General features: G+C 46.1%; 2 protein-coding genes across 8 annotated transcripts in view; one reads left to right on the plus strand and one right to left on the minus strand.

The window, feature by feature from the left end:
• LOC136641366 (cytochrome P450 2C8-like) overlaps window positions 1-5,896 on the minus strand; it is a 42,422-nt gene extending 36,526 nt beyond the window's left edge. Inside the window, exon 1 of the mRNA XM_066617096.1 lies at window positions 5,736-5,896. Within this exon, the coding sequence (XP_066473193.1) occupies window positions 5,736-5,752 (17 nt within the window). The 5' untranslated portion in view covers window positions 5,753-5,896. The remainder of the gene's footprint in view (window positions 1-5,735) is intronic.
• Window positions 5,897-6,169: 273 nt separating this feature from the next.
• ARHGAP44 (Rho GTPase activating protein 44) overlaps window positions 6,170-19,657 on the plus strand; it is a 114,292-nt gene continuing 100,804 nt past the window's right edge. For all 7 annotated transcript variants that reach the window (XM_066615066.1, XM_066615063.1, XM_066615064.1 and 4 more), the window contains exon 1: window positions 6,170-6,408. In XM_066615066.1, the coding sequence (XP_066471163.1) occupies window positions 6,356-6,408 (53 nt within the window). In that variant the 5' untranslated portion in view covers window positions 6,170-6,355. The remainder of the gene's footprint in view (window positions 6,409-19,657) is intronic.

Genomic DNA, 19,657 nt, shown 5'->3' on the forward strand with positions numbered 1-19,657 from the left:
CACCATATACACATCTATACAAGCAAGTTTACGCCAAATAAAGAGTAAAAAGAGGAGTAAAAAAAGTGTTGAGCAACACCATTGTTCTGCGTGTAACTGCAAAATTCAAACTGCCCATTTTAGATTGACAAATTTATACCCTGCTTTCTCTCCCTAATAGGCTTTCAAAACAGCTTCCAGATACAATAAACATATAAACATTATAAAAATTAAAAACTCCTAAAGTCCAGTAAGCAAGCTAAACCTCTCATTAAAAACCAGGAGCAATAAAAAAGCAGAAAACCAGCAGCAGACAATTCTAAAATGCAAAACCATAAAGCTAATTAGCATAAAAACTTAAAATATTCATATTAAAAAAACTCAGAAGGCTAGTGTAAAAAGACATGTTTTAAGGCCCTGCCGGAAAGCCTCTAAGGAAGGAGCAGTTCATAAACTGAGAGAGAGGGAAATCCACAGAGTTGGTGCCTCTACAGAGAAGGCCCTATTCCTTGCTGCCACCCCTCCCACCTCCATGAGCAGCAACGCCTGTAAAAGGGCCCTCTCCAATGACCAGCAGTTCAAGCCAGGTTATATGGAAGAAGGCAGTCTCTCAAACACCATGACTCCAAGCAATATAGGGCTTTAATGGTCAAAACCAGCACCTTGAATTGGGCCCAGAAACAAGTGGGCAGCCAGTACAGCCACCTGAGCAGCAGCCTGAAGGAGTCGAACCTCTGACCTCCAGCAAGCACAGGGGCTGCTGCATTCTGCATTAATTGCAATTTTTGAACCGTCTCCAAGGGCAGCCCCAAGTGGAGCGCATTACAGTAGTTTAGTCTTGATGTCACTGTGACATTGATCACTGTGCCTAGGTCTGCACAATCTACCGTAAGTATGACCGCAGCTGGTGCATCAGCCAAAGCTGCCACCTTGGGAATCCAGAAGAATCCTTCTTAACTAAGAAGGTCAGTGGGCTAGGGATTTTTATTAACCTCTAATTTATATCCCCCCGCCCCTTATTTCCAATAAATAAAATGGAATGTATTGGGGTTTAAGACAAGTCAATACCTTATTTTTTTTTTTAATGTTTGGGATAAGAACTCTGTAAGTGGCCTGAAACTGACTAACAGCCCAGTCCTATCCCATTTTCCACTGCTAGTGCAGTTGTGCCAAAGGGGTGTGCACTGCACTCTGTGGTGGGGAGGAAGTCACAGAGGCCACCTCAAGGTACGGGAACATTTGTTCCCTTATCTCGGGGCTGCATTGTGGCTGCACCGGTGCTGGAAAATTGGATAGGATTGGGACCTTATCCTCTGTTGTCCAAAGGCTGGTGGACTCTGTTCAGAATATAAGCCATTTGGTGGCCTCACTGGGATCCTTATCTTGGGCCTCTCTTGACCAGCTCAGATTGCTGCAGCATCTTGAAAGTGGGAGTGACAGCTGCAGGGACAATAATAGCCAGACCCTGATTCTATTGTCTAGGGGGGGCTCAACTGCATAAACTGAGCACCTTCTGTGTTCCAAATTCATTTCTCTTTCCTTCCCTCCTGATTGCTTAGACTGAGAGCTCAAATAATTACTTGCTCTGAACTGGAAAATCCAGGAACAAGAAGCTGCCGGCAGATTACTATAATCTTTATAACCACTGGGTCCCAATACCCTACCTTCCAGGTGCTGTCTTTTGTCTTTTGCAATGTGAACACTGTGTTAGGATTGCTGAGATGGAAAGGGGGGGATGGGCTAGGAGGATAAAAGTTCCTTGCACTTGCTTCCACAGCAGCTTGGAATGTTAATTCAGATTGATCCCCAAGCACCATAAGTGACTATGCATGGGGGAGTTGGGGAAGGTGAGCTCATTCTGCTCTTGAAACAGCAGAACTACTGCACTGGGAGGAGGACCAACCATTCCTGCCAAGGGTTTGGGGAGCAAGAGAGGGGCTGCAGCCAGGCCAAAGCACTGGGCAGCATTTTGTCTCAACAATATCAAGTACTACTGCCACATTCTACTATCAGGGGAGAGAAAAGTTCAGAACAAGCTCTGAGGCTCAGAACAAACATTTTTTTAAAACCCACATATAAATCAGCACTTCCCACAGATGTAGTGCACACTTGGAGGCAAAATTCACATAGGTTCATTATATGTGAGGAGCTGAAACTGTAACTGGAGCTACTATGGAGCTGTAACTGGAGCCACCTTGGTGCCCCATTGGGTGGCAGGGTAAAAATTCATTTAATAATAATAATTTGGCAGGACTCTTGATACACCAGCGTAGCTTTCATTGTGCCAGTATCTGAAGGAATGTACCTATCCTATACCACTCTCAGCACAATCCTATACCACTGTGTTCAGTGGTACTTACTTCCAGTTATGTGTGCATAGGATTGCACCCTGGTATTTCAGAAGTACGAAAAGATTGCAGCCTGAGAAGCTGAGGTTGCAGTTCAATGCACACTTACCTGTACGTCCCACTGATTTGCTTCTCATCACTTTTGAATAAGCATAGATAGGATTTGATTTTTACCTGCTGCTACTATGACTTTGACTGCACTGCCACTATCTTGCTGGTAGTAGCTTATTGCAGTGGCATTGCTGGGGAGGTGTGGGCTGCAACAGGTGACATGCGGGAGTGTGTTTGTGTGTGACATGCACTAATGACCAAAATTGCTAAAATTGCTGTTATTAGGAATAATACCACTATGCAATATACCATTTGATGTGTAATTTACAGAAGAACACAATGGAAAAATCCAGAGTGAAATATCTCCATTCTATCAAAAATTATGGCCAAAAAACCCAAAAACTAAAATGCAACTGCCTTATGTAACAAAAAAAAGTACCTTTCCTTCATTCAAAATGGACCAATGAGACTGATTGTTCGAAGAGCCAATGAGATGATATTATGACACAGCATGGAACCAATAAGGTGTTAGTAAGGTGACACGGGGGGGGGGGGGGTGTGACACCACTAGTGACCAAAATCACTAAAATTGCAGTTATTTGGTATATAATGGTATTAGTCCTTTCAATGAGTAATTTACAGCAGAATGCAATGAAAAATGCTGAATATCTGTTCTATCAAAGGATATAGCCAAAAAATCAGCAGGGTGGGGCAATGGTACATCACCATGTCTACCACCCCAGTCATTGCCCCACCCACTGTATGGGAGCAGGTCCATCATGTGGGTGAAGTACTGACCTCCCACACTAGATGGCGTAAACTGCCCTGAAGGCCTAGATACATTTTGAAGTGGGTTGGACAGACAGGGATGCTGGATGGGAAGGCTGGACAGGGGCTGCCTGGCTCTGATTGGTTTGTGGAACTCCTTGTCACAGGAGGTGGTGGTGACACCTGATGGCCTAGATATTTTTCAAAGGGGACTGGACAGACAGAGGTGCTGGATGCAGGGGCTGGCTGGTTGGCTGGCGGACTCTCTCCCTCTCTGCTCTTGGATCTCAGGATCTGGTGGGTGCTTTTCCTAGTGTTGCACAGGTCCTGTGGGCAGGTGGGCCTTCTCATGGCATGCTCTCTGGAGCTGTAAAGCACCCTGTCTGGGTCTCCTTGTGTGTCTGAAGCTCAGCCCAGATGCCATCATTTCGGGGACTGGAACTGCCCGACAGGCTGCCCAACAGGAGGGGTGAAGACTGCAGAGCCCCATGTGTCCTGCTGGACTCCTGTAGGCAGGGATGCCTCCCTGGGGGCTGCTGCCCACTTGCACCAGCAGGCACTGGTTGGACAGTCCTGCTTGTGTTAGGGGGTGGTGGGACAGATAGAGATGGGCCTCTTGGCTCCCTCTCTCCAGGTGGCTCCTCTCCCAGGAGGTGGAGAATCACGGGGGGGGGGGTCAGGAAGGGGAAATGGTCTAGGTGGGGATGCTGCAGCAGTAGCCTGGAGGTGGGGGGGCAGCCCTCCTGTCTGCCTGCGATGAGGGGCTGAACTCAGGGGCTTACTCCCAGGAAAGTGTAGATAGAATTGTAGCCTTGCAGCCCAATCCTATGCATGCCTGCTCAGAAGTAAGCCTCATTATAGTCAGTGGGGCTTACTCCCAGCAAAGTGTGGATAGGATTGTAGCCTTAGGGCACAATCCTAACCAGGTCTACTCAGAAGTAAGTCCTATTTTGTTCAGTGGGGCTTACTCTCAGCAAAGTGTGGTTAGGATTGCAGCCTTAGGGCCCAATCCTATCCAATTTTTCAGCAATGGTGCAGCTCCAAGGTAAGAGAATAAATGTTCCCATACCTTGAGGAGGCCTCTGAGACTGCCTCCCCAACAAAGGAAGCAGTGTCTACTCTATTGGCACAGCAGCACCAGCACTAGAAAATTGGATAGGATTGGGCCCTTAGTCATCCATCTCCCCCCCCCATCCATCCACAGCTTGGGGGGGGGGTTGGGGGGTTGGTTACCGACTTGTTGGGTCACCTGTACTGTATAGTTTTAAATAAATAAATAAATAAATAAATAAATAAATAATGGAGGTGACACCGACCCTAGTGGTGCCACTGTATTTAGCCTGTGCGGGTGATACTGTCATTTATTCTGGATGGTCAGGCACGGGAGGGGGTCCATCATGAGGGTGACGTAATGAGCTCTCGCACCCTGGTGACCCAAACCCTAGTGCCACCACTGGCTTAACTGTTTTGTCGAGGTGATAACTTTTGTCTTCTTCAAGGAATGAGGAAGGGGTGGTAATAAATGAATTGCAGGGTGAGATGCTCTAGGAAGGTGGAGTGGAGCACTTCAGACTGCAAATTTTTTTTTGGGGGGGGGGAGTCTCGAAGGGCAGTAAATTGCACATTATTTCGTACAAACACCCTCTTTCTCACCAGAATGCTTTTGGCCATCTCTGCTTATAGGAATAGAAAGACAGGCGGACAGAGAGAGCACTAACTCTCTCTTTTGTATGACTGAGACATACAAAATTATGCATGGGAAGGATAAAGTGGATAGAGAGGTGCTCTTTACACTCTCCCATAACACCAGAACCAGGGGACATCCACTCAAATTGAGTGTTGGGAGGGTTAAGACAGACAAAAGAAAATATTTCTTTACTCAGTGTGTGGTCAGTCTGTGGAACTCCTTGCCACAGGATGTGGTGACAGCATCTGACCTGGATGCCTTTAAAAGGGGATTGGACGAGTTTCTGGAGGAAAAATCCATTATGGGGTACAAGCCATGATGTGTATGCGCAACCTCCTGATTTTAGAAATGGGCTATGTCAGAATGCCAGGCGAAAGGGAGGGCGCCAGAATGAGGTCTCTTGTTATCTGGTGTGCTCCCTGGGGCAGTTGGTGGGCCGCTGTGAGATACAGGAAGCTGGACTAGATGGGCCTATGGCCTGATCCAGTGGGGCTGTTCTGATGTTCTAACTCATCTCCCACGTTAAAATGCAAAGAAGGGGTGCAAGCAGTGTGCCGCTACCCAGAACCGCCCCACCTCGTCTCCTGTTTACCCCTCCTCTTTCCCCGACGGTTGCACTACTTGGGGCCCTCTGCATGTCTACTCAGAAGGGAGTCAGTCCCATTATGATCAGAGGGGCTTGCTCCAGGATTGCAGTCCCATCCAACTTTCTAGCAGCTGTGCCAGCGGAGCATGCGCTGTAACCTGCGGGCAGTCATGGAAGCCTCCTTGGGGCTACACTGCGGCTGCATCAGTGCTAGAAAGTTGGTTGGCCCCTTCGGCAGCTGCACAGCACCGGGATGAGAACCATTTTGGGTGGGAGGGAGAAGCCTAACTGAGATGCGACTCTGGCTGCCACTTACCTGGGAGTAAGCCCCATTGACTACAATGGGACTTACCTCTGAGTAGACCTGCCTAGGCGGGGCTCTCATTCTACGAGGCACAAGCAGGTTTTTGGGAGGGAGGAAGAAGCCAGCGCTTCTTTTCCGCAGCGACACTTGCGACGAGGTGGCCCCTTCCCGCCTGCCACCCCTGCTGCCTGATCCCGGAGAGCTCTGCAGCGCCCCCTCCCTCCCCACCTTGGAAAGAGGCGGGCGGGAGGAGGAGGAGGAGGGGATTCCAGCCTCCAGGCCGGGCAGCCGCAGTCTGAGCTCACGCCGCTGCCGAGCCTCCTCCGGCTGCAGAAGCGCAGCGGGTCGGGATCGCTCTCGCTGGCGGTGGAGCCCGAGCTCGGCATGGTGGCTGCTTAGCCGGCGGGGCCGGGCGTGCTCGCTTGGAGGATGCAGGAGGCGGCGGCGGCGGCGGCGGGGCTGTGGCTGCCTCCCTCCCCTCCCGCAGCAGCTGCAGTGCTAGAGCCCCCCACCGGCCGCTGGCTGCCTTGCCCAGCAAGGGCCATGTAAGCGCTTTCCCCGGCCCGGGAGAGCCACCGATTCCCGACCCTTCCAGCTCGCCTTCGCTGCGCTCTTCGGCCAAGGGCGCCACCATGAAGAAGCAATTCAACCGCATGCGGCAGCTCGCCAACCAGACGGTGGGCAGGTAAGCGGGGTGGGGGTGGGGGAGATGCATCACCTCGCCTCGCCCCCGCCTGCACCGCCCCCTTGATCCCCTCGGGTGCGCACTGGCGCGTCATGGCGTGAGGAGATGAGGGGGTCGTTCAGCTCCCCCCTCCCCTCAAAACCCTCATCCTTTGGAGAGCTGTTGTGTTTTACCCCCCCCCATCAAATTTGGTTTGTCCGAGTTCCCCCCCCCTTTGGTGCTCCTGCTGTGGTTGCACTGGGAGCAAGGAGATGCTTGCTCATCAGTGCCATGCTGCCATTACCAAGGTAGCCCTTGCACCAGTCATGGCAGGGCTATTTTCTTCTTCTCCTAGCCCAGATCCTGAGGTTCTCAGATGGCTTCATCGCAAGCAGCTGGCAGGAGGGGCAAGGAGGCAAGTTAAACCCACACACACTTTCCCAGCTTAGGTCAGGTCACTAGGACATCCAGTAAGGGCACCACTTCATTGAATCAGGCTTGGTCTGCAGTGTCAGGTAGGGTTCCAAATGCTAAGGAGACTCTCTTTGGCTCTGGACAGGGTCACGGAAGGTGGTTATGTTCCTGTGGGAAGCTTGTTCCATTTTCCAGGCTCGGTTTTCTGGATGGTTTGCTTGTGGGAATCCACTGGCTTTCTGGGGTATGGACATTTGCCCGTTAATCAGCTTTCAAATGGGGTCCTGCTGCACCCCTTTCCGGGAAGATGAGGACTTGCTTTTGGGCAGTACCACTGCAAATATCAACTCTCCCTGGTATGGCTGCCAGGATTGGTCTGGAGCTTCGAGAGCACTGTGCAGGCTCTGCTGTGCCAGCTGGGCCTGCATCCAAAACCTCGACTCCGTTTACTGTGGTTGTATAATTCTCAGAGGTCTTGCAGTCTGCAATTTGGCTGGAGGTATGAAGAAGATGAAGGGTTGGTGGGATGTGGAGGAGCTGTGTGGCTTACATGGAACACTGTAACCCAGAAAAAATCCTCCTCTGGGGCAATCTCATCTCATGAGGCTTTACAACCTAGTTGTAGTCTTCCTCTGACAGCTTTAGCAGAGGAAACAGCAAAGGCATTGAGTAGTTCTGCTGTATCCATGCTTGCAGACACTCCAGATGGGCTTGAACCTCATTCATTCCCTTCCCCAATCAATCAAGCTGACATGTGTCCATCCTGACATCCCTTCTGTTAGCAGCTGTGGTCTATTCTGGCATTGCTCTCGTAGCAGCTGTGAGCACCCTGCAGCCTTGAGTTGACCGATAAGGAATAGCTCTATCTGTGCCATCAATGTTGGGGATGTTTTTATTCTTTTCCCTTCCTCTGAAGCCTTCAGTTTGGCCCTGTGCCATGGTTGCTTTGCTTGCTTGCTTTCCTGTTAGTTGACTCAAACCTTTTTGAGGACTCTAATCACGTCAGGGCTTCGGCTTTAATTGCCATTGCAGCAGCAGCAGCCCTGCTGTGCAGGCTGCTCTTGATAAGTGTGTCTAAAAGCTATTCCCTCTTCCTCCCTCCCCCCCAATTGTGTAGTTCATTTTCAAATCCCTAGAAAATGAGTGAGACCATGAAACAATGAGGTGAAGTTTCATGATTTTTTAATTCCTTGACAATCCATCAGTTTATAAAGCCAGTTCCTTTGTTGGTTAGTGACTTGGCTGTGAATGCAGACAGCTTATTCAGCCATAGGCACCTGTGCTTATGGATGGGGAGGCTGCTTAAGGCTTTGGTTCTGCTGTAGTGAGGTCTGCCAATGGGAATGATTGCAGCCAGTTTGCACAGCAAATGACCTAGATTAGACAAGGAAATGGGAATTGGTTGAATGGGGATCAGTAGGGAGAGGTGTAAATGTATAACTCATGTGACTTGAGTCATGTGCTTGCCTGTTGTATGAATCAAGGGACCACTTCAAATTGTTTTAGGACAACCCTGCTGCACCTGTTCATGAGCTAGAAATCTATAACTAGTTTGCATATGCTGATTGCATATAATTGCTGGGCTCAATTAAAGTTTGTGTGAATGCCAAGCCTCTCCTTGATAGCCTCTCCATGTTTCTGTTTTGCCCTTTATCTGATTTCCAGCATGAATAGATGCTTCTAAGGCATAAGTAGATAGCTACCAATGAATTGTAGTGATGCAGCTGAGCCACAGAGAGAGAAAAAGTTTCTGGGCTCTGCTGTGTGTCCTGGACTGTCTTTAAGAAATAGAAATGGGGAAGTATGATGAGATTTCATGCCACTTCTGAAACTTCTGGTCAGAGAATGTGATCCAGAATCCTTGTTTGGCTAAGCTCTGGATTTCAGAACAGTGCTCCAGTCTTTAAGTAAATTTAAGATTGTATGGGCTCAGAAACCATAAGATCCAAAATCCCAGTGCATTTTTATTTGAGTTCTAATTTTCTTGCCAGAACAAATTGCTAATGGGTTTTCAGAATTATTTTTGCTCCACAGTTTACTAATATTAAATCTAATGGAAGGAACATAAATTATTTAATCATTGGCATCTGTCAATTTTTGGTTGTTTGGGTACCATGATTCTTTACATATTAATATGTAATGTTTTTCAGATGTTCTCTATTGGTAATAGATCTCAAATTTTGACTGCATTGGAACTTGGCCATATGGCACTTCTACATTCATAAGAGCTATATATCGCCCTGCTTAGCCTCTTTGGAATCAGTGAGTTTCATATTTGCTTTCCCATGCAACTAGAATATATAGTGGATAACCTTGTGGCCCTTGGTGGTTTCAGCCTTAGTGGTACTGTGAAGCAACTATGGTGAGTTGATAAGGCAACTTGGGTTGTATTGAGGGCATGAAGTCAAATCCATGAATAGAAGCTAAGCACTCCTGTTTAGAGGTTAGGTTTGCCAATTAAGGCAGAGTTTAGCTCCCCTCATCATATATCAGACTCCACAGAAGAGCTAGTGGTCTACATAACTATTGTTGTTTTATGACAATGTACCAGTTTTGATTATGCTCATGTCCACTGACTGTATAAGGAGGCATGAGTGTGCATGTTACACTCCCTGGTGCCATTCCACTCCACATAACTGTGGGAGGGAATGGACCATAGAAATCCCCCTCACTGTGCAGCTTAAACACTACTTGAAAAGTAGTATTTAAATCCTGTGAGTGAGGCAGTGTGGACAGTCTGCCTCTCCTTGCAATTATGCAGCTGTTCAGTGTGCCAGAGGAAGCAGTGGCGTCACTAGGATTTGCGTCACCCGGTGTGGGAGGCCCGTGTGTCACCCCATGTAGTGGGCTCCATAGACTGGGAGGGAGGCAGCTGGGAGGGAGGAACCTCCTTCTCCGGTGTTTTTGGGGGCTGCACTCATTGGATGAAGACCATTCTGACGTCCTTGGAGCCTCTCAGCCTGCCTTGACTAAGGCAAGCCTGCCTACTCGTGAGTAAACGCGGCCATGTGACTTTATTTCGGGCTCAGACTGGCAGCTGGGAGGGGGGAGCTTCTCAGGTGTTTTTTTGGGGCTGCATTCATTGGATTCCTCTCAGCCTGCCCTTTCGAATAGACTATGGCAAGTTCGCCTACTCATGAGTAATCGCATGAAACTGCTCACTTCCCATAGGGCTCCATGCATTTTTTCCTTCCAGTTTTTTGGCCATAACGTTTGAAGGAAAGGAGCGATTTCAATCCCGTTTGTTGTACTGCACTCCGCAGGCCATTCCGCATCCAGTGGTGTGTGGCATGATGCAATAGCTCCTAATGCCACGATTAGCGCATCCTCCCCCAGGACGCATCACCTGGTGTGGCCCACACCCCCCTAGCGACGCCAGTGAGGGAAAGAGATGTACACGCTAATTTACTTTCATTTTAGAAAAGCCAGTCATATGTATTGTCTGAACACTGCAATGGTTTTTCTTGGCTTTAATGGAGATGCTACCCTTGACATGTCTGTAAATTGGTCCCTAAAGTTCCAAAATGACTGAGATTTCTGAAGGGTCTGGTCAAAATGCTCCCTCCCTATCACTCCCTTGAGAAAGCTGCATTCTTTCCACTTGGTAGACAGTGTGTTACATCTTTGGAGATACTGGACGTGCTTTCATGAAATTTATTTTATTTTTCACACTTTGTACTGCCCTTCTTCCAAGGAGCTCAGGGTGGTATACATAGTTCCTCCAATACTTTGTCTTTGCAACAACCCTGTGAGGTAGGTGAGACAGAGATCATTACTGGCCCAAGGTCACCCAGGAAGCTTAACCCATCTTAACATGGCTGAGCAGGGATTGGAACCTAGATCTTCTATATCTTAGTGCAACTCCTGGACCACTACACCATCCTGGCTCTCGCACCATTGTGCAATTTAAGAATCACTTTAGAACTAGGGTGGTCCTAGGTATGGAGTAATGTAGAAGTTAACTTGGTTGAAGATGAAATCTTAAAAAAAAAAAAAAAAAGCATGTTACTTTATAGAAGTAACACTTACTCTAATAGGATTTTTGTTTTTTAATTATCAATTTCTTTCTCCCCCCCCCCCGCCCCAACCTGAGCTTCACCTCATTTCTTAAGAAGAGGAAGGGATGACCCAAACAATTTTGTGGAGGATGGTTCTCTCAGTGCTGTGATAACTAGACATGAAACCTCCATGAACCTCTATGCAATACTATACTTCTGGTTGCCATCAGACATTTGCCATCAGACTTTGCTTGGGCTGGTGCAAACAGTGACAAATAGTCTTGTCAACATCTGTAAGGTGCCTTCTGAGTGTGCAAATGATTCCTTGTGTCTTATCTGAATTTAGCCCTTCCAACAATCTTGTTAAGTCTGATAATTATCCCCATATTGCTGCTGGGGAGTTGAGGTTAAGAGGACTGGTCTGCCTGAGGTCACCTAGCAAGATGAGTCACCTGGCAGAGACGAGTTTAGAACCAAGCAGTCCTGATTCTTAGTGCTATTCTGTTCGAGTTAACATAGAAGTTCAAGCTGACTTACTCCCTGGGAAGTGTGTATAGGACTGTAGTCTTAGCCACTATTCTACATGGTGACATAGCTAAATTATCAGCAATTAATTTACCTGATAACTATGTATTGGCAACCTTCAGTCTCGAAAGACTATGGTATCGCGCTCTGAAAGGTGGTTCTGGCACAGCGTCTAGTGTGGCTGAAAAGGCCAATCCGGGAGTGACAATCCCTTCCACACCGGGAGCAAGTGCAGTCTGTCCCTGGTCTGTCTCCCTGGCTATGGGCCTTCCTTCTTTGCCTCTTAGCCTCAGACTGTTGGCAAAGTGTCTCTTCAAACTGGGAAAGGCCATGCTGCACAGCCTGCCTCCAAGCGGGCCGCTCAGAGGCCAGGGTTTCCCACTTGTTGAGGTCCATCCCTAAGGCCTTCAGATCCCTGATAACTAAACAATCAGCAATTCATATTAGCAAGTGAGAGCAGTCCTTTCTCTGGTTCCTGTCCTTCCCAGACTGAATTTACCCAGTCTACCTTAACTGTTGTTAAATAATACATGGGCACTGCCCTGAACAATCAATGTCTAGCTAAGATGTGGCACCAGAGTTTTGAAAATCCTAGTTAAATGTGGACTCTGGTTAGTGTTAATCCTAGTTAGCATTGCTGCCCATGTAATATTTAACTACCTTGAGGAGGCCTCCATGACTGCCCCCCCACCACAGGATGCAGTGCACTCTTATCACCTTGCCTAAGTACCATGATCTGATTAAGGTTTACTTTACAAATCTATTTATTTTAAAGATTGATGTCCTGCCTCATCAGAAATGGTTGTGGTGGGGTCCACCTGCTCTTGCTTTCTGAGGTGTGAGAATTTGGCCATTCGTTGTTCTTCTGGACATTTCTGGTTGAAGTGAAAGAGGAGATATAAGTTTATGTTGATGGTACACCTTGTGTTAATTTTTTTAAATTAGTATTTTATTTATTTATTACAGATACAGGTGAGGCAAATGGGTTAGACTTGGGGCTGGTACTGCACAGGTTACGCATGAGGATACTGGCCATAGATTACAACATGCTTTTTTGGAATAATGCAATCAAATGACTGAGAAAAACACAATAGTCATCAATACAAAAGCTATCATATTTGTCAGTATAAAAATTTGGATTTATCTAAACACTCAGTATTGTTTAACTAAAATTATCTATGCAGTCATAAAAAGGCTTCCAGTGTTGATGGTACACCTTATGTTTAGAGTGAGGCACTGGATTTGTCCCATCTCTCCCCCACCCTCTATTTCTCTGCATGTTTCTTAGAGAAGCCTCCTCTGTGGTAGGGTTTCCAGGTTCCAGCAGTGTGCCCAGCAGATATATTCACCGAGTTGTATACAGAAGGAAGACTGCCTTCCAGAGGGTCACTCTCTTGCAAGCAAGAGGAACTTGCTTGATAAATGCAGGATAAATGTTTTCATTTAGCTGGCTCTTGGCTCTGAAGGTGCTTCTTCCTTGGCCATTACAAAATCTCCTTCAGCATATCTGCTTGTTAAGGAAGCCTCCGGTAGTAGAAGTGAGGCAGGAGGGAAGAGCACCACTCACTTACTGTGCCCCCTTTTTGGACACAGTAAGTTTTCTCCCTCTTGTATTTTGTGGGATCTTCTTTCAGTGAAATCTATGCATTCAGGTTGCCGCGGACTAGGAAGTGGGCGTAGAGAGATGAAGGCAGAAGAGGGTTAAATTAATTCACATCCTTTCAGTTGTGTGTGTTCCAGAAAACAAGTTCATCATTCTGGAAGGCTGGAAATTTTTTTTCCTTTCCTCCACCGCACTTGCATGCAGAGAATGGAAGCAGTAATGGATAATGGACTGCATTGCAATCTCAGCCCGCAAACGTACTTGCGTGAAAATATGCCTGTCAGATCTTTCCCAGCACCTGACCTCTTCTGTCGAAAACAGAGATGAGAAGCAGAATAAGGAAAGGCTGCTGAGAGAATAGCTTTGTTATCGGGGTCCCTTCTGTGGGATTGGAAGCTGGGCTTCAGTCTTGCTGAAGTGGAAAGCCTGTTTAGTCTTAGTCACAGCTAATGCTGCAGCCAAAGTAATGCTTAACCAGTTAAAGTGGGAGAGGGTTGAACTCTGAAGAGTAAGTGGAGATGTCAGTGGCTTGACCAGGTCCCTTCTGAACCATGGTTCAGTGGGCCCTTTTGTTACATTTATGTTCTGTTACTGGTCCATATACTGGTTCTGTTACTGGTCCATATACCTCTGGCTAGCAGATGCTAGAGATTAATGGTATGGAAGCAGGATATGCTTCCCGCATGATTTTGAAATTTACTGACTTCTCGGAGGCATCTGAGAAGCTTCTCAGGGCCTCTGTGAGCTGATAGCAAGCTTCACTAGATGGACCATTGCTCTGATACAGTGTGACAATTCTTGAGACTTATTTGTTTAAGTGTCTTGTTGGTGCTCCCAGAAGCCTGTCTCCTGCCATTGTAAAATTAAATGCGTTATGCTGATAGTGCTTGGAGAATGAATATGGGCAAGGGAAGAGGCTTGTCTGTTGACCGATTGCAGGTTCAGGAGGACAGTGTGGCTCTCTCTGTTTTGTTCATGCAATAACTTCCAGTTGTGTTAAATGGTTGCTGCTGTAAAAACAACAGTTTTCTATCATCTTAAAGCATAACCAGTTTATTTCAATAAATGGTTTACAGAAATTTACTTACAATTTACAGAAAAAAAATATACAATTTATAAAAACAATGAATAAACTAAAAAATAAATAAAACCAGTTGGAGGAGGACAAAACTCTTAACACTCAAGGAACTGCTATATAGAGGCACAGGAGGCAGACAACCCATCACTCAATCAAAGGTATTGAACCAATCAAAGGTATTGAACCCTTACTTTAGTCCACGAAAGCTTTTGCTGCAATAAACAGGATACTTTTAAAGGTTCTACAAGATTCTGTGTTGCATTTTGCCTTTGAGCAAATGTATTAGTGTCCATACCTATTTGAAGACTTAAGGAAAGACTAAATTTGACTGAAAGGGAATTTGATAAATATTCTTGTACTCTTATGTTTGTTACTAATAGAGATATTATTGTAGGCAAGAATCACTGAGAATCTATATGTTAAAAGAGCTCCCAAAGGAATTCCAGAACAGGAAGGAAATGGACAAAACAAGTTGGCAGAGTGGCATTTGGTGTCTGTGTCTATATAGGATTGTCAAGTGCCAGTTATATGGATGACTAAGTTTTATGACCCTGCCCTGAGAGTTTTATGATCTTGATATTGTTATAAGGGAGGCAGTAGAGGAAGGAAGGGGAGGAAAGTGGAGGTGGAGCTAACAGAGGAGGAACGCTCTATTTCAGTTACACCTACCTAGGCTTAGATACAACTGAGTGTGGGTTCAAGAGGGTTGTGTCGGAAGCTTCATTGGAAAGGTGGGTTTTGAGGAGGAATTTGAAAAAAATAAGAAACCCTATTCATATAGTGCATCCAATGAGCATACAGTCAATGCACGCATGATTGTTTATGTTGGTTATTAACACATACTACATGCAGAATTGTACTTACAGCTAGTAATGTCCTTTTTTTTTTTGAGGGATCCACCCCCCTAGCAGACTTGTAACACAAATGCATGTTCAGCCAATTTACACAGAAACATGTGTATGCGTGCAGACACCTGTACATACATACAGTGTAATAATGTGTGAATAGTCAGTCCTATAGAGTAGGTATTATGGCAGTGTTCTGGGAGGCAGGTCCAAGTCTCGGAGGAGCAAGAGAGGAAAGATGGAGTCATTTAAGGGAGTCAGTGGCCTTGAATGGCTGAGGTGGTGGAGGAAAGGGATATAATGGGCCATGAGAACAGATTAGTGGGGCAGGTAAGACCATAGCAAGCTTGCTTATGCTAAGGAGTGCACAGGAAGGTGGATTTAAGTGTAGTGAGGGAGATGAATGATTTTGGCAGCAGAATGCCGGTTGGAGGTTAGAAGACTGAAGTGGCCAAGGCCAGTAAGGGGAAGTCTGCATAGTCAAGGCAAGAGATGACCAGGTGTGCATACTAGAGTTATTGTTGAAAGTGCTGTATTTTTGCAAGGTTTTGTCAAGGGAACAGCTGTGTGGTTTGTCAATGAACAGAACTAGTTAAATAAGAGGAGCAAGCCCAGATAGCCGAAAAGGAGCTGTGTGCTGCAGGAGGCACAGCAGAAAGGCTCCTTCCACTCCATTTCTTTGGTTGGTACCCACCTACTCACTGATCTGTCAGCATTTCTGCACATGTCAGACTTTACTCTTGTAAAACTTTCAATTATAAGGATGGTCTGAATGCAGGATGGTGTGTGTGTGTGTGAATGCAGAATGGTGCGTGCATGCATTGTAGGTGGAGAGGAGTAGTTCTCTTTACCTAACGGAATATTTAATAGCCATAGACTCTGTGGATGTGGAGCTCTGGGAATGAATCCCTGAGGCTGAGTACCAGTTCAGTGGCTTTTCCCCTAAAATAACGAGACTCCTCTACTTGAAAAATCTGAGTGTATAGGCACAATTTCCAAGATTCCATGGAATTTCCATGATTCCAGCAGCTGCAATATGATTATATTCTGAATTTTGCCCCCCCCCATCACAAGTTGCACACAATTTTGTTAAACATGGCAAAGAGTCTACTCATTGTTTGTGGGCTACTTCATCACCTGCACAAAATCACCTGCACAAAGTGAAATTTCTGATAAGCATGTATATTTCTGTACATGGGTGTGGGGAAAAAACGAAGGGGGCTTGGATAGAGTGAATTTGCGAAAAGAAAGTCTCCCTCATCACTGGCGTAAAAGTGTATGAGAGAAGTACAGTGACATTGATAAGCACTTTGTAGCAATGCTAAGCCAATTAGCTATGCCGCGTACTAACAAGCCCCTGTTGTGATTTAGACACCTTCCTGTGAAGGTGTTAAATCTCATTACACATTTTAATTCAGCTGTTTTCTGATCCACTCTCTATGTTTTCTGCTGGAGGACTGTGACCTTGACATCTATAGGGGAATGTCCAGGCTTGTTGAAATGCTCCCTCACAGATTCTGGAAGTAGCTATTCCTGATCTCAAATTTATTCTTTCGCTTTTGCATAGAGAGGCTGACCTGTTTGTCCTTTGTAGACAGCAGATGGGCACTGTTGGTAGATAGTAGCATATGTTGCACTGGAGATGAGCTAATGAACATGTAGCCTGATCTTTTGCAGCTTTACTGAGAAGTGAACCCCACTGAATTGGAGAGTCGCTCCCAGGTAAGTGTGTACAGGATTGCACAGCTCAAGTAAAATGTTGCAGATGTGTACCATTCATTGTATACAGTATGTTCCTTGTATACAGTATACAGATATGTACGTGACATATCTACTATATTTTCTCCTGTGGTATACTTATGTAGCTTCCTTTTAAGGTGGAATTATGGTTATATCATCACACTTTAAGCTAGTCTAGTGTCTGTAAAGCAGTGGTCTTTCACTTGTCTGGTGCTGAGACCCACCTCAGATCCCAACCTGCCATAAGGACCCATCTTCACTCGTCACTCTACAGTTCCTATACCTTCCTTATTCCATTGTTTCTTATGGGATAAATTAAGTCAAATGTAGGGCATGGATGTGCATATGGTCCCTATTTACCTTATTTCTTATGGGAGAAAATTACCCTTTTAAAGTTGCTTAACTTGTAAGTCCAAACTTTCTGGTTGCTATCTCTGTCTTATAAAAGGGATCTCCTGCATGTGAGAACAGTGCTGCACACCTGGCTGCAGTTGGAGAAAGAGGTGGCTCATGTGCACCTATGATGATGGCAGGCAGCTCCTCCTGTGCCTACTATGGCAGGATGTGTTTAGGCATGTTGGCTGGCCAGTCAGAGGATGAAAGGGGTGGACAAGTGAGTTGCCATCCATCCAGAGGATGAAAGGGGTAGATAAGCGAGTTGCCACAATTCTTCTGCTCACTCTTGCTCTTCCTTTCCTGTCCAGTGATGGTCAACCAAAGTGTGCTGCTGCTGTGTCTTCTGCCCTTTCTTTCCAGACCAGTTGGAAGGAGAGGAGCGAAACAGAGTGTTTCAGCAACAGCATACACTCAGTTTGGAAAAGTGGAGGGACAGAGAGAATAAGTGAGGCTAGGCAACACAGTGGGAATGCTGCTGAAGAGCAAGCAGATGAATGAGACACTGATGGTGTCTACTTAAGGTGGGTCAAAGCACTCTCCCCCCCCCCCCAAGCTAAAGTATCTGGTGGGATTCACCAAGTCTAGAACCCTTTGCCTGAACTACTGTTCAAATTGTGTAGGGCTGAACCTCAAAACAAATGGAAGATGCCAATGATCAAACCTGGGACTTTCTGCATGCAAAATTGATGCTCTTCCACTGAGCAGGGGCCTATCTTCCCCATAGAGAGATTTAGGCAGGATGACATGACCCAGTCTTAACCCATTTGTCCAGTTTGAATTCTGCCTTGGTTTGAGCTGTTCAGCTTGCAAAAATGCTGTTGCATTGTGTGTACAGTTCCCAAGCAAAGTGTGAGAAGTTGGATTGACTGTATTCTTCCAGCGAAATTGTTACAGTTGGCATTTAGTGACTGTAAAGTACTTTGTCAATAACTCTGCTACACATAAAAGTGAAGTGCTGTGCCTCCTGGATATACAGTTAGAGGGATGTGATTTGGGGGGGGGGGGTGTTGCCTCATTGATCTCTCAAATATGAACTGCCCCCCATCTGTCAGGAAAAGTATCCCTTTTGCATGCTCATGCTGGCTTTCTTGCCAAAGTTGACTGGAATATACTTTGTAACAAGACGTGAACACCAATTAAACCACTTGTTATGGTTTAAGTCATTCCTCAGTTCAGCCACATCCTCTTCCTAATTGTTACTCACTAGTGAGTTTCTCAGTTCTTCTTTGACCATTTATTTGACTAATTGGCCTCGGAAGTAATCCGGGCATCCTCCAGCTGTGAGAATGGATCAAGCTCTGTCAGAAAAATAGGAGCTTCCTTCCATACTTGTGCCCTGAAAAGGGAAATATCTGAAATATAAGCCTCCCTTCTTTTGCTTAAAAAAAATGATAAAACTGATAATCAAATATTAATGAGTGAATGTGAGGAGAATTTTGCTCTTAAATTTGAGCATAGAGCACAAACATTTTTTTCCTCTGCCTGGGGAACGGCAGACACAGTTGCAGTGAGCATGTACAAATTAGCGGCTGCTTGAGAGTGTGTAGATGAGAACAAACATGATCCCCTTAGGGATACTTTCAGGCGAAAAGCTTTTCCCAGAACTATGACGGGAAACCACCTTAATGTTGGAGAGAACCTCTGCAAGTCACACTGACCATCACCTTTTACAGTAGGATTGGTCTTGGAAGAGGGGAGGAGGAGGATCCTAAGGTTCAGGCAGGGGTGGTGTTAGAGGTTGAGCACTGGCCTAGTCTATTAGTGCCCACCTAGCCAAGGTGACCCCCCCCCCAGTGCAGATGGCATTTGGGCCACAGTGAGCCATGGGGTACGGTGTTGATCTTTGTCACAGGGCCCCAAGTAACCTGGTGCTGGCATCAGGTCTCTAACAGGGACAAAAAAGAGGTAGAAGGAAACAGAATCTGAATGCTGCAAATCACTTTTGTCCTGCACACTGTGGTAGCTTCTAATGGAGGGCCAAATGACTTTGAAGGGCCCAGCTTGTGTGCTGTTTTATACAGTAAGGTAGGTTAGAAAGGGACCTGCCTTATCAGCAATACAAAGGGCAGCACGTTTGTAGAAAGTAATTTCCTAGAGTGCTAAGAATACAACCAACATTATTAGTTGTTGCTTTTTCTTGTCTGATGCGGAGTTATACCAAAGGTCCATCCAGCCCGCAACAGTTGACAGTGATTCTCCAGAATCTCAAGCAATGGACCTTCCCAGCTCAGGCACCTGACAGTCTTTGGGTGCCTATTCCAAGAATGTTATCTGCTGTAACTGTGAGCTGTGGCCCATCTTTCCCTGGTACTGTATCTCTTCTTTCACAAGCATGAGCTTCTTTGGTCTTGAGCATCCCTAACAAGTATCTGTAGATCAACTACCCTCTTTGTTTATTTGCCTTATCTCAGACTGGGGCTTTTTGTTTCAAGTTTCAAATCTCTGCATTGTGCATGTCAACTGGGTGCGTTTGCAACAGGTAGTATGGTTGGTTCTTTTGAAAAGGAAAATAACAAGTGGGAAGATAAGCATGGAAAGAGAGAAGGTGTTACAGGGAGGAAAGGTCAGGGATATTGTCCTTTACTCAAGTCAGTAGCTGCTTCCCAAGGACCTTCATGACTCAGTAGCAACCTTTCCACAACTTTCATGAAGCCAAGTGAACTGGCAGCCA

This window comes from Tiliqua scincoides, chromosome 2 (genome assembly GCF_035046505.1).
Source record: "Tiliqua scincoides isolate rTilSci1 chromosome 2, rTilSci1.hap2, whole genome shotgun sequence".
Classification (NCBI taxonomy): domain Eukaryota; kingdom Metazoa; phylum Chordata; class Lepidosauria; order Squamata; family Scincidae; genus Tiliqua; species Tiliqua scincoides.